Here is a 19,885-nt window from a genome sequence, read left to right on the forward strand (position 1 = left end):
AGCAGTGCTGAGTATGTGGGTTGCGCCCATGAAATATTTGCCTTCTTCTCTGCCAATGCCAAACAGGTTATTTTGCTGTTGCTATTGACACTTGTTTTGAGCTTCTGGTACCCCCAGGTGCTGCCAATCAGGTGACTGATTTAGAGATGAGATTCAGCAACCAGCGGCAATCCCATATCTCCACAGTCTGGGACCGAACTCTATCCTCCAAGATGACAACGCTCGCCCCCACAGGGCGGGGTTTATCAGAGACTACCTCCAGGATGTGGGAGTGGAGAGGATAACGGACTGCCAGCAGTCCTGACCTCAACCCCATTGAACACTTGTGGGATCAGCTTGGGCGTGCTGTTGGTGCCAGAGTGACCAACACAACCACGTTGGCTGACTTGCGACAAATGCTGGTTGAAGAATGGGATGCCATCCCACAGCAGTGTGTGACCAGCATGAGGAGGAGGTGCCAGGGGGATGGGTCCTTCTCTCTGTCCCTTGCTGTTGATTTACTGACATTGAGATGGAGATTGTAGATTGTTGTTTCAGCACAAGATGTCGGGGCTCTGACCTGCTCTCTGTAGGCCGTCTTGGCGCCGTCGGTGATCAGGCTGATGACGTTGTCAGTGAACTTCAAGGCAACAAGCACCTGCAGGATTTAGTATGATCAGAGCAGGGGTCTAGCTAAACAATAGCTCATTATAATACTTAAATTGTGACTAAGATACAGATGTACTCACCTTTCAACCCATCCACACACATCCCCATGTGCATATGTAACCAGTTGTGTATATGCCTTATCCATTGTGTATTTCCAGAGAACTGCAGTATGCAGAACAAGGACCAAATCACCAATGATCAACGAACAGCTAAGGTCTGTCAGACTACACAGACCAGCATAATAGATTTTGTTAACAGAGTGTACATGAATTGAATTTATATCACACAAAAATGCATGTGTTTGTGTGACTTAGAGATTGAGAGAATTGGTAGGACCAAATAAGGGAGAAAGTGAGCTAACAATCTGCAACTTGTCTGTCCTCAGTGTACTTTGTCCACTGACATTTTCACAGTGAAGGTACTGGACGTCATCAAAGAAGGTAGGTATTTATCTTTGAACTGCCTGAAATGTACTAGAAATGGATGTTCTAATGTGCCTTATAGGTGATGGCTTGGTTCAACAATTAAGGAAATACGCTCATTCTCTTTCTTGCAGAAAGTTAGATGAGAATATTGGTCTTGTTTAATGTTCACTCATGTTTGTACGCTAAGTATGAAGCTACCTCTAGCAGCCAGCTAACTTATCTTGCATTTCCAGGAAACCAGCAGATACACCAGGAAGTTCTCGGTCCTGGCCAAGAAATAGTCCACCATTTAACCCCTGTAAAAAAAAGAATTGTTCTTTTTTACACTTTATTTCTTTGTGCGGATTAAACATTGAGATTAGCCTCTTAAGTGTCACTGTGCCGTCTACGGCACAGATTGTGGCTGTGGCATCGTTTTTATAACTTTAAAGCATTAAATCTTCAAAATATACAGCCATGCGACACACCAATTTAAAGCTTAGAGTCTCAGGATTCCATTAAGCCCACACACAAAGCATAAGATGATTTACAGCAGTTACACAACTGCTACAAAGTTATAATAAATAAAACAATACAGCGTAAACAGCGCAGCCCGTGTGTAGTGCATCCATACCTGTTTCCTTGTCCCTTTAGCCACAGCGTGGATTTTTTTGCCCCAAATTTTTCCCAAAGAGTCCAAGGAAATGGAATATCCAAGCCATTATATCCAAAACGAGCTGTTCGCCTCACAATCTTGACGTTTCTGGCCGAATCACAACGGGAAATCGCTGAACTGTTTTTCATTTCCGCACTTTTTCCGGCTTTTTTCTTTGCACTTTTCAAATGGAAATCAGAAAAACGCACAGACATATATGTAGAAAAAAATTCATATAAAATCAATTTTTGAGACTTTTGGCTTCTGGATTTTTTCTGTAGTAAGCTGAGACATGTGGCTAATGTCCTGGATTGTCTGTCAGCTGGAATATGTGTTCACAGCAATGTATTTTAATCATTTTACAGATGTATGACTTGGACGGAAATAAAAACCCTCCATTCTAGCCTCTGTAACTCTGTGTCAGTAAGGTCTAGAATCACCCTGACACTTGGAACACAAACTTGAGAGTGTTTTCTTTCCAGTGATACCAGGCACATCTCTGAGTGTCAAAGTATATGGGAGCTGTACCAATTTTAATTTGGGTATGACGTTTAGACCAAAAAGCTTGAAAATGCAGGCGACTCTTAAGAGGCTTGGTGGGTGTATTGTGTTACCATTGGAAAGATTTAGTTAAATTATCCGGCTGTTGGCTGCATATTTCCTGTAACAGTGGTATCAATAGTGCTATCAGTCTCAGCAAGTCTCAGCAAAAAAGTGAATAATCATATTACCCAAAATGTCTGTTTTTTAAGCATGATTCCACTGGGTATGTATGAGAATACAGCATAAATATTTTGTACTACATCTTTAGCTATGCATTTAACTAAATCCTAAAGTACCTTTTCTTTGTTCTCCTATTCTTGAATTACAGGAAGTCTTGATGAGAGTCCTCTGAATAAACAGTACACATTCCTCAGTTATCCCCACTGCAGGGAGTCTTTAGATCTGAAGACGGGAAAAACCTACCTTATCATGGGCACATCCAACGATATTCACAGAGATGACAGACGTCAGTCATACGTTTTTTTCTTTGCGTAAATGTTTGTGGATTTTGCATTTAAACATTTTTAATGTTTCACTGTTTTCTATTAGTAAATCAAGTTAGGCTTTCTTGTACTCTAGCTTAAGTGTTACTCTCACTATTGACAGTGATTGTGGGAAGGGGCCTCACCCCCTTTTCATGTCATGTTACAGAGTGTTACAGATGTGTATTTTTCACTGTGCTTTCCTCAGGTATCAGCATGTATTCGGAGAGGAACACAGAATTACCTGTTTGGGCATGGAGGAGATGATTCAACAGTACCAACTCTTTGGGTGTCAGCAGCAGTGAAACTCAGGAAAAGAAAATCATTTTAAAAAAGAATTATTTTGCATAATTCTTGTTATGTCAAAATGTCCCTGCTATGGGACATGAGGGCTTACAATGTTGCACTGTATTGATTAAATCTAATGGTTTTTAATCTCATTGTCTGTTTACTGTTATGTTGATTACTGTATATTAAGCTTTAAGTTTAATAAATAATTGATTGAAATTGGCAATGATGAGCTCAGTGATGCATAGAGTTCAATTTAAGATTAATCAAATGTCAAATTGGTTGTGATTTAGAATATGCGTGCAGAAGCTTCTTACAAATTTTAATTTAACAAATTCCTTTAGTTTATCCCTTTCCAACAATATTGCCTAAATGAAATAAAAACATTGTTTTTCTGAATCAAACACAATATAAAAATTGCTTTTCATGTTTTTGGTCTTTGGCAGACGTGACATAGGTTTAGTATATAAAGAAGCATGTCATCTGGCCCCTCAGAATCAGAATCAGAATCAGAAAGGGCTTTATTGCCAAGTACGTTGCACATATGAGGAATTTGTCATGGTGTTGTTGGAGCATGTCACACATACAAATATAAGAAGGATAAAAAGATATAAACAATATAAGTATAAACATATACACACAGTATGTATTAATAACAATAAAATAAATTTAAATAAATAGTAAAATAAGTTAAACAGTAGTGAAAAGGAACGCTACAGCAGAGTAGGTACAGTGGCATGAGGAGCCAGAGGTGGGGTGTGGAGAGAGTCAGGATGGATTCCGAGCCTTGTTTAGAAGGCTAGTGGCGGAGGGGAAAAAACTGTTTATGTGGCGTGAGGTTTTGGTCCTGATGGACCTCATCCTCCTGCCAGAGGGGAGTGGCTCAAAGAGCTTGTGTCCGGGGTGGGAGGGGTCAGCCACAATCTTTCCAGCTCGCTTCAGAGTCCTGGTGGCGTAAAGGTCCTGGAGCATCGGCAGATTGCAGCCAATCACCTTCTCAGCTGACCGAATGACACGCTGCAGCCTGCCCTTGTCCTTGGCAGTGGCAGCAGCGTACCAGATGGTGATGGAGGATGTGAGGATGGACTCAATGATGGCTGTGTAGAAGTGCACCATCATTGCACATCATTGTCAGCCCAGGTGAGCCTGCTGCTGCTGCTGTGAAATGACAGGTGTAACTGCTGATATACTGTAGGTGTGAAGGAGCTTCTCCAGGCTCTCTGACTCACGAAGACGCTCAGAAACTGACGGGTAGGCCTAGGTGATGTCTTCTTGTGAGGGGATAACTTAGATATTTGAGCAATTCAGCGAGATTTAGGCCTGCCTGCCGGTTTTTGAGCGTCCAGGTGAGGTGACCGACGCCGTGCCCTGTGGTGACTCTTAGTTCAAGACAAGATGCTCTGGCAAACCGACGAAACTCTTAATCCAGTCAGTGGTATGTATGTTCGCGGCATAACTAAAACTGTTTTCTCCCACGCTCACCTGTCTGTCCATATGTAATTGCATGTGTCCACGTGTTCCATCTTCAACCAATCAGAAACTGATTTTTAGCTCGCTATCTCTCTCTCTCTCTCTCTCTCTCTCTCTCTCTCTCTCTCTCTCTCTCTCTCTCTCTCTCTCTCTCTCTCTCTCTCTCTCTCTCTCTCTCTCTCTCTCTCTCTCTCTCTCTCTCTCTCTCCCTCTCTCTCTCTCTCTCTCTCTCTCTCTCTCTCTCTCTCTCTCTCTCTCTCTCTCTCTCTTTCTTCTTATTGTGCCATCACATTTTTTTACTTTCTTATATTTTTTATTTTATTTTGTAGGTTACATTTTAAACACAAACTAGCTCAGTAAAGGGAGCAAAGTGTATTGATTCTGTTTGCCAAATCATCAATCACTCTGACATCATGAAGGTTTAATAATTAGAGAGAAAGGCCTTGTGTAAGTTGAGAAGCTGTTTGGTTGGTCAGCTGAGGACAGTCTGGTGTGGCCTAGTTTCATTATTACTAATCAAACAAACTGTTCATGTCCAAATAGTAGAACTCCTGTCGACATGCAGAACAAAGACCCACTGTGACTGCAACAACAAAATGTGAAGCCAGATTGAACTTTGCCTGAATGTTCACTGTAGTCAATATGAATGTGGCCAACTGATAACTGTGTTTGATGGTCCACAGTATGTGCACTTAAATGCAATTTAAAATGCTGCTATTACGTAACAGTTAACTGGAGTAAAACTAAGATAATAATTCAAAAATATTTTCAAAGAGAGTATGGCTATAACAAAGTTACATTGTCTGTTGTTTGAAAACATAGTTTGGCATTTTGGGACATATTATTTGCTTTATTTCCGAGAGTTAGATAAGAAGATTGATTCCATTCTCATGTTTGTCCATTAAATATGAAGCTACAGCCGGTTAGCTTAGCTTAGCACAACGACAAGAAACGGGGGAAACAACTTGCCTGGCACAGTCCAAATGTAATATTCATCTTTCAGCACCTCTGAAGCTAATTAATTAACATGTTATAGTTTGTTGAATCTGTATAAAAACTACAATATGATATTAAGGGGGGTTATGTGTTCTGCACAGTCACTTACTGGAGTCTTGTCGTCACCATGGGGTTGACAGATAGAGGCAGGCTAGCTGTTTCAATCTGCTTACAGTCACTGTACTAAGCTAGGCTATTTGTCTTTTCATATAGCTAATTGATTTACCACGTTGACTGCAATGGCCTACTACAAAGAGATATTAAAGAAGTAGATTCATTGGTGTAAATTGTATGGCAAAATCTTTGACATTTGACAAATTTGTCGACTAATATCTCCTTGTATTTATCATCATGGGCCCTATCTTGCACCCAGCGCAGTGCAAAGCCCGATGCAAGTGTCTTTGCTAGTTTAAGACCGACGCAGTTGGCAATTTCCAGTCCAGCGCCCGCGTCGTTTAAATAGCAAATGCACCTGCGCCCATCTGTGGCCCATGGGCGTGCTGGTCTTACAGGGAGGTGTGTTCAGGTGCATTCTGGGCGTGCTGGTCTTACAGGGAGGTGTGTTCAGGTGCATTCTGGGTGTGCTGGTCTTACAGGGAGGTGTGTTCAGGTGCATTCTGGGCGTGCTGGTCTTACAGGGAGGTGTGTTCAGGTGCATTCTGGGCGTGTGATCGTACCATTGACCAACAAAAACCTGGTCTAAAGTCAACGTAGCATTCACTTCACACACGAGCGGATCAGTTTCTTCTCCTGAAAATCTCTCCTTCCTGCTTAGCAAATCCTCCATCATAACAGCAATGCTCCAAGGTCCAAACGCGCCTGGCTTTTAAAGGGAATGGGAGATGATCTCTGATTGGTTTATTACGCCCCCCAAAACACCCCTCTGATTAATGAAGACACTAAGTCCAACCCTTTAGAACCATGCACCCGGCACACGGACCCTTTTTTCCACCGTCAAACTAGCAAAAGTGGATTCGTACACGCCCTAAACGCCCCTGCACCAGGCGCTTCACGTCGTGACCTTAGATCGTTAAAATAGGGCCCCATAACTCCCAGGCCTGTAGTTCAAAAGATTAAAGTGAATTTTGATACAATGTTGTGGATGTATAATAACATCCACAACATTGAATCAAATATCCAAAGAATGATCTGGATACTTTCCAAAATATATACTTAGTTTTATAATAATTAATAATAATCAATTTCAAGAAATGCATAAAAACATTAAAATCACATTATTATTATTATTTTTGTTATTGGAGAAAATTCCTTGCTGCTGAATAGCCTTAACTTTACTTTGACCCCCATTGTCTGTGTGCATATGCAATATGTGTGATTATGTGTAAGTATGCTGATTCAGCAGGCTCAGAATAATAATTATTAGAGTAGTAAAAAGTAGTCATTTAAAAAAAACACGAGTTTAGAATAGCCTTTTCTGTAATTTTGCAGTGAACTGTTCATTTGACTGTATTCTAAACCCTCATTGATTTTCTACTGTTTATCTTCTTCCTCAGAGCAGAGATAACGAACAGTTCTCAACTGCTGCTGGGAAATCATGTGAAATTGTGTTTGTATTTACACAGCTGTAGAAATCTGTTGGATTAAAAAAATATGTATATCTGTTGCACATATAAACATCTCATTCATTAAATTCATGTTCAGTTTAAAGGTCTTGTATTTAAAAGTTCTGTATTATGTTCAATATATTCAATTACTAAACTAACTTGTATACAGAATGTTTTCATGTTCAATCAACTCAATCTGTTAGGACTCACGCCATTGACCTATACAGCTTAGATATGTTTGGTTTATCAATTCTACATGTTAATGTCTAAAATCGGATTTCTGGTGAAAGTATTTTGTACATCATTATTCCTGCTCCTGCTCAATAGTTGAAGTACATTTACTACATTTTTGAAAGCAAAAATGGCAAAAAGCATAAAACGCCGTTCTTGCACAAAAGAAATTGTATTTGGTCAAATAATACTGTACATCTTTATCAATAACTGAATGGAAAACATTGTACAGTACAATTCAAACAAGTTTAAGTTGTATATACTGCATATATACCAGAACCTAATAAAACACAATTACATACCTAAAACATATGCCTTATGACAAATACTATTTAAAAATAAAAAAATAGCTTTATTTTATTTATTTATTTATATTTTCACGGCACTTTGAGTATCACAAACCAACTGCCATTTAGTTCTATAGTACTTGCAAGAATCTCTACTGCCGATAAATCCAAGAGTGCGCAACTCACACCAAAATGATTTAGATTGATAAATAGCAATACAGGTAAGAGGGGAAAATAATTGTGTTTTCATTTATCCTAAACATAACATGCACCCTGAAAAGAGAGAGAAAATTGAAGAGGGGGACTGGTGAGACATCATTGAGGTGAAGTGGAGGTGGTGGGGGGGAGTGGATAAAAGGAGGGTGCTGCAGAGCGACAGTCTAGAGTGGATCAGGATCAGGCTGAAGGATGAGTAGGACTCTGCTGTGGCTGCTGGCCTCTCTGGCCTTTGTCTCTCTGACTTCTCTGGCTGATGGAGCTCCATTGTAAGTAGACCTACCTTACCTTTACACCCCCCCCCATGTGCTTTAGTTAATTCACAAAGAAAACAGAGCAAAAATATATCTGTTTGTCCTGATAGTTACAGTGTTATTGATTAAACTGCAACCAACAACAATATCCAGGGTCCTCTGCATTTATATTCAATTTGAAAAGTGTATGGATACCAATATTAGTTTAACTTGTGTCTTGTAGTCCAGTTTGCATTTTGTGTTACAAAAGTCAAGGTACTGTGGTCATTGAAATGATGCCAATGAGTTGGCCTTATTTTATTGTTCAGAGTTTGCACAACGATGCGTTAAGCCAAACCATAGGCGATTTTAGACCATTTTTAGGGGGTCCTCAAGCCCCCCTAAATCTAATCTCAGCCCCCCTAAAAATTATAATAATACAAAACCTTTTTTTAAATCAATTTTAGTGCTTCAAGTTAGAGTTTGCGAACTTGTCTGTTAGCGACAGAGGACAAAGAATTACAGGTTCAAAAGGCTTGAAACAGGTTTAATGTCCTGTGTGTCGGTCGCCGATGCTACGCACCTGTAACCCCGTCTGTTGGCCAATCAGAGGAGGTTGTGCCAGACTCCCACCTTTGGCTGAGTCTCTATCTGATCGGTCAGAGGGAGAGCAGGAGTGCGGTTGTGAAGTTTAAAGTTGGTAGTCCCCAGAGAAGTTGGTCATATCATGGTGCAGGTTAGAACCCAAATTGAAACGTGAGCAACTAAAATTGCTGATATACAGTAAATAAGCCACTTTTAACAAAGCCTACCTCGTGTCAAAATCACAACAGCACACAATCTTCATCAACAGTGTGTTATGCAACTGCAAGCGTTCATATCTGTGTAGCAAAGAGTAGAACAATTACCATCTGAAATTACTAGAAAACATTACGCCGAGAGCCAGCCAGCAAGTGCGTGGCTAGCTAACTAGCATTAGCTTGGCATGCTACTAAAAGTGCTACTCGTGGATAAAGTTACTATTTCTGCACATAAGTGTCTGTAACTTTCGGATGACATGCTAGTAGCGCTAGCCCTAGCACAGTTCGACCTGTCTGTCACGGACGGACAGGTAGCCGCTCTCTCTGCGACATATATATATAAATTATATACATCGTTCCAACATATGTCATACATCATACAGATGCAGGCTCATATACATCGTCCCAACATCTGCTATACATCTTACAGATACGTAGTACAGATGTCAGGAAGATGTGCCGATCAATTGATCCTGCATTAACCCATTTAACAAAACTGGTCAGTATAGGTCACATGAAATTACTTGAAACTAGTGCAGTGCCCGTTTGGAACGGGCAATTTCTTGGCCTGTGGTATTGCTGCTTATAGAATTCATCAAAACCAAATTGTACCTGAAAATGACTTACAGAAGGACCCCAAACCGCTTAATATTCAACTCCACTGTATAGCCTACTACTGACTTACAGTGTAGGCTACGTCTACATCAGAGGAAGACGTACTACTGTATTTACCTGACAGAGAACGCTGCAGATTTAGAATGTAATCACAAAATATCAGACAGTAATCAGACATTAGCGTCATGGACTCATGGCAGTGTGCTACCCACCCGGCCCGTTATGAGAGCTAATCAGCACATATCTGCGTTCATCAACCACCAGAACTGGACCGTGTGTGCGTGTGTGTGTGTGTGCACAGAGAGAGAGAGAGCGAGAGAGAGAGAGAGAGAGAGAGAGAGAGAGAGAGAGAGAGAGAGAGAGAGAGAGAGATTTTTTTTTTTTGATTTTTACAAAAACACTTTATTTACATATTTATCATTTGTGCATGTTCACAATGAAATAAAGTGCTAATGCATTAAAATCTCAGTATTTGATTTTAAAAGAATATCATCTGATAAAAACTTGTGCAAAAACCAGCTCGTCATCAACAACAGAACAAACAATGTCACTAAAACACCAACGCTGTTTAAAAGCATCAATGTCTCCAATGTGTTTATAAAACCTAAAATAGAGTCTGGCCCTGATGTTACAGAGCCAGACTGTCCTGGTCTCCTGTTCCTCTCTGTTCTGATGTTACAGAGCCAGACTGTCCTGGTCTCCTGCCCCTCTCTGTTCTGATGTTACAGAGCCAGACTGTCCTGGTCTCCTGCCCCTCTCTGTTCTGATGTTACAGAGCCAGACTGTCCTGGTCTCCTGCCCCTCTCTGTTCTGATGTTACAGAGCCAGACTGTCCTGGTCTCCTGTCCCTCTCTGTTCTGATGTTACAGAGCCAGACTGTCCTGGTCTCCTGTCCCTCTCAGTTCTCCACCCTGTTCTTCCTGCTTATATAAATCACCATTTTAGCTTCACCTGAAAGGTAGTTCAGGAGCTGCCATTTTTCTTTTTGTGCCTTCTTGTAGGCAGCTCCCATAATAAAAACCCTCTCAGTAAAAACTACATTAAAAAGACTAAAAACCAATGTTAAAAGAGAGAAGAACTCTGTGAGTCTCTTCCACTCAGTGAACATGTGGTACACAGTCTCTCGGAGGTTACAGAACAACATAACATACCTGACTCTTTTCTCTTTTGATCAGGCTTATACAACTATTCTTGTGGTATGATGTCCTTCATCTCTGCATTTCCTTCTCTCCCAACTCCTGCCCACGTTTTCTGATCTTCCACTATACATCATACCAACATAAAAACAGACACACTATGTGAAAGCTACTATCAAAAATACTGCTCTTTTGTGAGGATGCAGTATTTTTAGTATTGCAAACTATTGTTTTGCAATGAACACGGTGTATTCCTGACATTTTGTAGAAGATGGTGATATTCTTAGCAAGAACCACTTTTTTAATGAGGGATAACTAGTGAAATAAACAAGCAAACAAACAACAACTAACAGTCTACCAAAGTTACCCTTGCTATAAACATGAAACAGAAAAGTACCAATCAAATTAATTGTGATATTGATAATTGTATTGATCTCAAAGTCAAATGTGATTCAATATGTCCATCGAATGTGTTGAGTTCCTATTAAAGACGATTATAAACCGCTAATTGCTGCTGCAACACCGGAATTTCCAGTTTTTTTGGGATCAATAAAATTCTATCTATCTATCTATCTATCTATCTATCTATCTATCTATCTATCTATCTATCTATCTATCTAATGTCAGTTTTATGTAACGTTAGCTAGGGTTATGGTCAATTAAGCTTCAACAAAAAGTAAAACATGAAGTTAAGTGACTAGACAGTAACTACATCAAGCTAACGCTAGCTTTTCAGGCAAATTGTTTTTATTTAAGTAATAAACGTTAGTGATATATCAGTAAGAAAATGATAGTAAGAGGTGACGATGCTCATCGGGGTGTTTTGAAGGCATACGTCGTGGCGACGTATGTGTGCTTACTGGGGAGGGGTCAGCGCCCTTCTACTTCTGGTCCATGGGACCTATCTTTTGAAAAAATATGAACGGTAGTTCAAACACATCAGGTAAGATAACGGTACATGTGTTGTGGAACAGAGCTAAGCTAGCAAGCTAGCGAGCAAGTTGAGCATCAAGCTAGGTGACGTAAATTGTGTGAGACGAGAGATGTAGTTCACTGAGCGGTTTCACACTAAACTAAGTGGTCATATGTCAAACCTACGGCTAACTGAGACTTTCTTCGGTTGAAAATTGAGGAACATCATATTTGTAATCCATGGCTCAATTCAAACAGGATCAAAAAATAATTTGCCTCTCCCCGTTCACTACCGTTCATATTTTTTCGAAAGATCCCATGAAGTCCACCGGAAGGGGCGGAGAAAAAAACCTAATTCTGTTTTAATAATTAGGTTTTTTTAGACTTCCTATCATTTTAGCTTGTTTCTCGTGAAATACTGAAAATGTTCCCCCTCTTCAAGCACATTCATATCTTACAGAAAAAAGTCACACTTAGTAAGGTCAATAGCCAACAATAGCCAATTGACGAAGGGTTACAAGGAGATTTTTAAGGGGTCACATACAAAACAGGTCAGGAACTACTTCTGTAAGAGATTCACTCTTTAAACCTTTGTACAAACAAATACACCTGTAAACCATGTGTATAAACACTGACAACTGTCAGTACATCATAAACAGCATGTGGTCACCTCTGCACAATGACTACAATATAGTCACATTAATATCTTTCTCTCTCACTGCTGTTCTGCAGGAAGGTGATGTCTGCCCCTAACTTGTTGCGGGTAGGAACAGCAGAAAACATCTTTGTGGAGTGTCAAGACTGCACCGGGGGAAACATCCAGGTCCTCATCAGCGTGATGGACCATCCAGCCAAAACCAGATGGCTGACATCCACATCTCTGACCCTTACCAGTGAAAGAAACTTCCAGGAGCTCGGACAAATAACGGTAACTGAAATACTGTCACTGTATGCATGTCACTGTTACTTAGCTTCATTTTCTAACACGACCAATAAGTAGATAAGATGATGATAAGATGCACGTACTGCTTATGTCTCATCATACTGGTTTCAGATCCCTGTTGGAACCTTCAGTAAGGATCCTACCATGAAGCAGTATGTGTACCTGCAAGCTCAGTTCCCTGACCAACGGCTGGAGAAAGTGGTCTTGGTGTCCTTCCAGTCTGGGTACATCTTCATCCAGACTGACAAGACCCTCTACACCCCCAACAGTAAAGGTGAGTTCAATACTAGGCTACATAACTGTTAAGAAATACACTGAGAGACTTGTTTTTCCAAAATTGAATGATTGTACTGTAAATTACAGTAAAATAAACCCCTCTTGACATAAGTGGATTAGTAAATTCAAAAATAGATACACCATCCTCCAACCTCCAGCAGCAAAATCAACCTCTTTCTCTGTCAGTTTATTTTAGGATGTTTGCAGTGACGCCCCGTATGGAGCCCGTAGAGAGGGATGCCGAAGCCCAAACTGATGCTACTATTGCCATTGAGATTGTGGTACTGTATTTTATATTTGATAAGCACAGATTGTAATGTAATGTTATATAGTCAGCTGAAACTGAGAGCATGAAACCTCTTAATGAAGTGATATCACACAAAAAACAGTAGATTATTTCCCTCCAAATGACCAACATTAAAAAACACATCCACAGTTAACCTTATGTCTTTGTTAGGTTTCATGACTCTAGTAAAACATGTCCTGCTACTTCCTGTACAAATAAAAGCAAGAAAAAATAAATCTAGTGGTCAGGTTGCACATTGAACTCTTCTCTCAGTGGAGATGTTTTAGAAATACCTGAAAAAGTGGTTCATAGACAAAAGACATAAATGAAATATATCATGGACTTACTAAATCTATTTGTAAACTGGCACTGCTCTCTGTTTATGGTTGTTCAGAATCAGAATCAGAAAAGCTTTATTGCCAAGTACGTTTTTTACACATACAAGGAATTTGTTTTGGTGTTGTAGGTGCATGTCACATTCTCTAAAATAAGAACAGAACAAACAAGTATAAATATATATATACACACACACAGAATGTATTAAAAATAAGAGAGTAAGATTAAGTACAGTGGCATGTAGAGCCAGAGGTGGGGTGTGGAGAGAGTCATGGTGGTCTCCGGGCCTTGGTGATAAGGCTAGTGGCAGAGGGGAAAAAACTGTCCTTGAGAGAGTAATAGGCAGTGCTTTCTGCCACTCAAATATGCGGATTGATTGATGACCGGCAGGTCAAGATGTCACGAGCTGTCAAAAATGTGATTTTCATCCGCCAGATGTTTCTGACGCAATTCTTCCGGAGCTTTCCAGAATGGGCAGAGACCGGATATTACCAGGGAGGAGACAGGAAGCTGCGTATTAATGTCCTGAGACAGGAAATTGTGTTTTCAGATGAACCAATGGGCGAGATACAGGAAGATGTGTTTTTGAATGAACCAGTGAGAGAAGAGGGGTGGATCAACAAGTAGTTTGGTTCAAGCAAACCTCGTACGTGGTATAATTTACCAGCAGATTCATCCTATTTTGAACTGAACTGAGTGACTGACGAACCTCAACCGTTGGTGAAGGTGAAATTCAATCGTGGTGCGTACTATAACCTCCCTAAAGATCTCCTGGAATACTTGATCCCGGCGGCCAAAAAGCATGATCCATCCTTTGATGCGACTTTCAACATTGCGACCAAATGCATCGACTTCAAAGGCGACGGTCTTTACAAAATCCGTACCTACCCCCCGCTGGCTTACATGTTAGGCTTAAAAGCCGGCGAATGGTAGAGGCTCTCTCGGAGTCTATCTACCTATCCCAGTGATTTAAATGCGGGCGTATATAATCTCTTTGTATACACTGACATTATTCAGTATCAAGCGGTCAGCAACAGCTACTCACCGCTGCTTTGTGTGGTGAATGTGAAAGGTTTTGGAGACGTGACTAGCATCAGGTACAATACGGTACATTATATACCTGTGTCAAAAAATTACATCAAAAACATACGCATTGAAATTAAAACCGATCGCAACAGGAACGTCGATTTTGTGTTTGGAAAGACAATTGTGAAATTACACTTTAAACCAGTCCAACGTTCATTGTAAGGACCCGGTAAGATGCTTCATATCAAAGAAGATCCTCGGCGCTTTGTAGCGTACTATGAAGGTCAAGTAGGCGGGGCTTTACCCGTTTTTTACGGAGCCCCGGTCATGTATGGACGAGGTATAGGCTCTATCTTTTCGAAATTGTTTCGGTTCGTATCGCCTCTGCTGAAAAAAGGTTTCGCTGTAGCAAAACCTACAAACATTGCGTCCGATGCCGTGAAAGGATTTATGGGAAAACTGACCGAGAATAAGAATCAAGAAGGTTCAGGAGGTATTTTGGTCCTGTCCCGCAGAGCAAGGAAACGACCGCCAGGTGAGCATGTTGTTTCCTCTGCATTTAAAAAACGTGCAACGCTTAAGAAGAGCAAATCAGTCAGGTGAGGCGCGCCTAAGAGAAGGAAGTCGGCGCAGAGCTCTGACATATTTTAATGCAGCACACAATGGCTCTTTTACATCAGAAATCAGCCGAGTACACCCTGGCTGAACTGGATCTCTTTTCAGCTCCCATGACGCAACTATCTGTAGAAGATTAAAAATATCAAGAATAACAGCCCCTCTCTGCACTGAGTAACAACTCGGCCATCGAATTCTTTTTACCCGGAGACGGTGAAAAGTATTTGGACTTGAACGACACGTTGTTACACCTCCCGAGTTAAAATCACAGAGAAGGATGGGGCAAACATCCCAGCCGATACAGCGGTGGGCCTAGTCAATTATCCTCTCAATACAATTTTTAGCCAATGCGACGTTATTCTGGGGGACAGATTGATTTCACAATCCAGCGCCACTCACCCTTACAGAGCCATGATAGAAACCTTACTCAACTTTTCAGAGGACACATTAAAGAGTCAATTTAGTGCCAGCTTGTTTTACAAAGACACTCCGGTGGGGCAGTAGTCCTGTACGCACTCTGTAACGTTGTGGGCATGAATGCGTGAGGTCCAGGATTATATAGCCGTGTTGCTCTTTTGTAGCATGTTCAAAACCTTCCAGGAAAAACTGTTTTTGTGAGGGAAAAATCTGATGATTTAAATAGCACCAGATAATTGCTGTTTAAACTTATGGTACGGCTGTATCTGCCTTTGTGGAAATACATTTTGCGCGAGCAAAACAACGCTCATGTTTCAATGGTGTCTGTATTGTGTGAAGATTTTCACCACCTCAGGGTGGTCAGATGCCTGAAATATGACATCGTCTAGTATGACCAGATGTGATTGCTCAGGAGGAAACATACTCATATCTTCAAAAGAATCAGGCAGGCCTTCGACAAACTTAATTTTTTTATTAATTTTCTTCATTTCATCATACATGGGTTGGTAACTTGTATAAATCCAGACAATGTTCTGAGGCACAATATCCATCACACGCTCACATTTCTCCAATACAGATTTCAGAAAATACGTCTTGCCACAGCCACTTGGGCCAACTATCAAACATGAAAATGGCACCTTTAACCTCGGATCAAAATCAATCTCTTCCATCATGTGGACCTAGTAGCCAAAAGGTAGAGTTGTACCGTCAGGAAATAGCCACCGTTTGTCGTACACCACCCTAAACCTTTTCTGGAATGTCGAGTTTTTCAACAGAAACCCTTTTTTATTGTGTTTAATAACATGTTGCGGAGTCTCAAGAGTCATTTCTTTAGCTCCCTTGAGGTAGCCCTCCACCAGCTCTGACACGCTGTCAAAGTTGATTTGTTCGCATCATTCTCGAGTCTGAGTAATGCCTTTCACCTTCATCACAACTTTTTTCTGATTTTTGGTTTGGTACGCATAGCTTTTGGGCCCGGCTGCTACATATTCCTGTATAGTGTCCCCGCCCGTATAGAGAACGTTCTGTTGCAACTTTTCTAAATAACTGTACAGTTTTAGACGCCCATAAGCTGTAGTAAACGCCACAATGAAAATGTTATTGGTTCATCCGGGAGGCACGAAGCAACGTTCATGGTACGCCCACTGGATCAGGGCTATGTCATCCTCGTTGTTGTTTGTCGGTAAGAAAGAGACGTGTCTTAGATTATATTGTCCTGAAAACACTAAACTGAAAAGGTCTTCAGACGATTTGACGAAAATCTTTCAGTTCTTTGTACTCATTGCTTAAGGAATTTTTTAACTCAGCAAACAATTTGTGCATTTCACTTAAGTCAGCCATGCTGCTTGCGTTCCCAGCAATTTGTTTGTTTGCCGTTTTCTTCTTTGGCTAATACTTATTAGTCTCCTTATGCGTTCCGGAGCGAAGGTTCATAACTCAGTTTTTGCTGCCAGGCATATTCTCTTCTTTAGATGTAGGATAAACAAAGTACAAAATTACTTTTGGGGGGAGGTATAAGCGAGCTCAATCAAGCTGTTGCCTTGTCACCGGAACTGGAAGCACAACCTCCAGAATAATCAATTCTCGTTTTTCCAGTATGTACATACATTACTACAGACAAAAAAATCTATCTATTGACGCAAACAGATGATTTTCGTTCCTTCTTGTTTACCTAAAAACTAGTATGTTATAAAATAAAATGAATTAAGGTGAAATATTTTTTCTTTAAAGAAAATATTGATTTGTGTGAAATCAGTCAAATTATCCAAACTGTAAAGATTAAAAGTTTCTAGTTTCTGTATTAGTGTTTGAGGTTAGTGTTTTTACTTTCAGTTATGTTCTGAGTGCCAGTGTGTGTTGTCTAGATGAAGATTGTTCATAGTGTTTGGCTGCACTGGTGTTTAAATCCATTCATATATTTTCTTGTTCTTGTTTAATAAGCGGTGCTTTGCATTTGTAATTGGATAGATATACCCTACAATTTTTCTTATGAAAGTGAGAGAAGAATTGTTACATTTACAGCTTAACAAGGTTAACACAGGGCTAACAAATAAAACCAAACTGTGTATATAGTGAGATGAAAGGCTACAGTGGGACATGTGGCATTTAACACTCAAGGCTTTTTAGCTTGAGTGGTTCTGGTTGTGTTTGGAAATTATTTTCCTACGGGCATTTAATCTAATGACATATCCAATCTAAAGATAACTACTAAGCGAGAACGTATGTGGACATAAATGTACAGCTGTTGACATACCACTGGTGTCTGTGTGTGTGTGTGTGTGTGTGTGTGTGTGTGTGTTCAGCAGAGCAGAGGTTGACCTAGAGGCCCCTTGCTATGGCTCGCAGTTCGTTTTCATGCAGCATATATGATATGATACTATTTCTAAAAGTTCATACAAGATAATAAGATAAAGCTGGTTAAAACATAGTTGTTACGCATTAATGTCAAGTTGTACATAGCATAAAGGTGTTAGGTAAAGACTGACCTGTGGTAGCATGTCACAGAAGGGAAAGTTGTCTGATGCATTGTGCATTCCATCAACAACTGTTGTTAGTAATTTTATCGAATGTCAGTGAACTTAAGCTACCCAGGTCTGAATTATATATCACTAAAACTAGAATCTGCAGTTTTTCTCATAACTATTTAGACATTTCTCATAAAGTACATTAATGTCAAGTTGTACAAAGCATAAAGGTGTTTAGGTAAACTAACTAATGTTGCATGATTAACTGTTAATTTGTTTCTTGTATTAAGTACTTAAGACTAAAAAATGGGACAAGGAAACAGAAAAAAAGAAAATAAAACAACTGTGTGTGTGTGTGTGTGTGTGTGTGTGTGTGTGTGTGTGTGTAAGCGCTGACAACTGCAAGCTAGAGGCCCTTGCTCTGTCAAAGGGAGAAACTAGTCTACTCCAAGAGAGATCTTTTCCAACATTGATAGATGTTGTAGATAGAAAAAAGACAGAACATTGTATAACAATAATAGAAATACAAAGTCGAACAATAGCACATTTGGATATACGAATTCGTAAATAAAATAGCAGTTCGCTTGGAGGGACAAGCTTCCTATATCTTTTTCATTTTTAATCTCTTAGTAGTTTTTTTAAATCCTCTCTTTTCTGGTTAGGGGGGTAGCAGTAGCTCAGTCCGTAGGGAGTTGGGTTGGGAACCGGAGGGGCGCCGGTTCAAGTCCCAGTACGGACCAAAGTACGGAGTGTGGATTGGTAGCTGGAGAGATGCCAGTTCACCTCCTGGCAAGGCCTCCTTGAGCAAGGCACCGTACCCCCCCAACCACTCAGGGCGCTGGTCCACTGGCAGCCCACTCACTCTGACATCTCACCATCTGTGCATGATCAGGTCCTGAGCATGTGTGTGTGTATTTCAGGCCTGTGTGTAGTGATTTCTAACAGAGTGTAAATTGTAATTTCCCCACTGGGGATCAATAAACAGTATAAATTAATTAAATTAAATAACAAGAACCTTGTTTGAGTCAGAGTTTTGATGTAATCATAGTTGCCCCTTCAGGGTCTTTTCAGTGATACTGTTACAGGATAAAAAATGTATCCCGGTCTTAAATTCTTAGTTTCTGCTCTTACGTGATATATAATTTGTCGGTCATTCTCTGAACAGGCCATCAAATATTAAGACATAGTTGTCAGTTGCATATTGCGTTGTATAATTACTTATTATAAATAATTGAGCGATGGTTGAAGTGCAGATACAATGAGACCAGAGTAAAATGCAAGGTAGTACTACTTACTTTTAATGTTGGTGTTTTACAAAGAAACAAATTTGGGACGGGGTGCAAAGTTGAATCTCATCTTACATTCTTTTTTTCTTTTCTTTTTTAACACTGATCACATAAGGTTTAAAAATGTTTGTATATTTAATATAATTAGCTAAACTACTTGCTGCTATGTTATCTTTTTTAAATTGGCATCTTTCACCACATTAAACACAAACAATCTTTTAAGCGAATGTGGTTATGATAGTTACATTAAAATGATACAAAATCAGTTTTGTATTCATGAATTCAAATTCATGTTGAACATACCATATCTTGTCTGTGAGACTTACATTTTGGGGACGTGTTAATTCTGAATTGGGAAATTACGACGCAATGTCGCTAAAACATAAATGCATCTGGTGAAGTCATATAACTTCAAGGTAGTACTACTTACTTTTAACGTTGACGTTTTACAAAGAAACAAATTGGGTTCAGGGTGCAAAGTTGAATCTTATCTTACATTTTTTACAGCTATTATAAGCATTGTGTACATCAAGGAGAATAAAATATAATTTTAACAGCTGTATTAATACAAAAATGTCACAAGCACATATTTTTTAACGTTAGTATATTTAATATAATTAGCTTAACTACTTGCTGCTACGTTATCTTTTTTTAAATTGCCATCTTTCACCACATTAAACACAAGCAATCTTTTTAGTCAATGTCAATGTTTGTCATTGTGAATTGTCAATGTCAATCAACACAAATCTGTACT

The 19,885-nt window shown here is 39.9% G+C and overlaps 2 protein-coding genes across 5 annotated transcripts in view; both read left to right on the forward strand.

Annotated features, from left to right (window-relative positions):
- The window catches only part of LOC116065088 (NACHT, LRR and PYD domains-containing protein 3-like), a 321,141-nt gene that overhangs the window by 105,631 nt on the left and 195,625 nt on the right, over nt 1-19,885 (forward strand). The window lies entirely within an intron of this gene.
- LOC116065087 (complement C3-like) overlaps nt 7,890-19,885 on the forward strand; it is a 119,679-nt gene continuing 107,683 nt past the window's right edge. For all 4 annotated transcript variants that reach the window (XR_004898729.1, XM_036007041.1, XM_031320549.2 and 1 more), the window contains exons 1-4: nt 7,890-8,054; nt 12,214-12,409; nt 12,536-12,698; nt 12,887-12,981. Coding sequence is in view for 3 of the 4 variants with exons in the window: in XM_036007041.1 (XP_035862934.1) it covers nt 7,978-8,054; nt 12,214-12,409; nt 12,536-12,698; nt 12,887-12,981 (531 nt within the window). In the remaining variant the exon portion in view is untranslated. The remainder of the gene's footprint in view (nt 8,055-12,213; nt 12,410-12,535; nt 12,699-12,886; nt 12,982-19,885) is intronic.

This window comes from Sander lucioperca, chromosome 11, assembly GCF_008315115.2.
Source record: "Sander lucioperca isolate FBNREF2018 chromosome 11, SLUC_FBN_1.2, whole genome shotgun sequence".
Lineage (NCBI taxonomy): Eukaryota > Metazoa > Chordata > Actinopteri > Perciformes > Percidae > Sander > Sander lucioperca.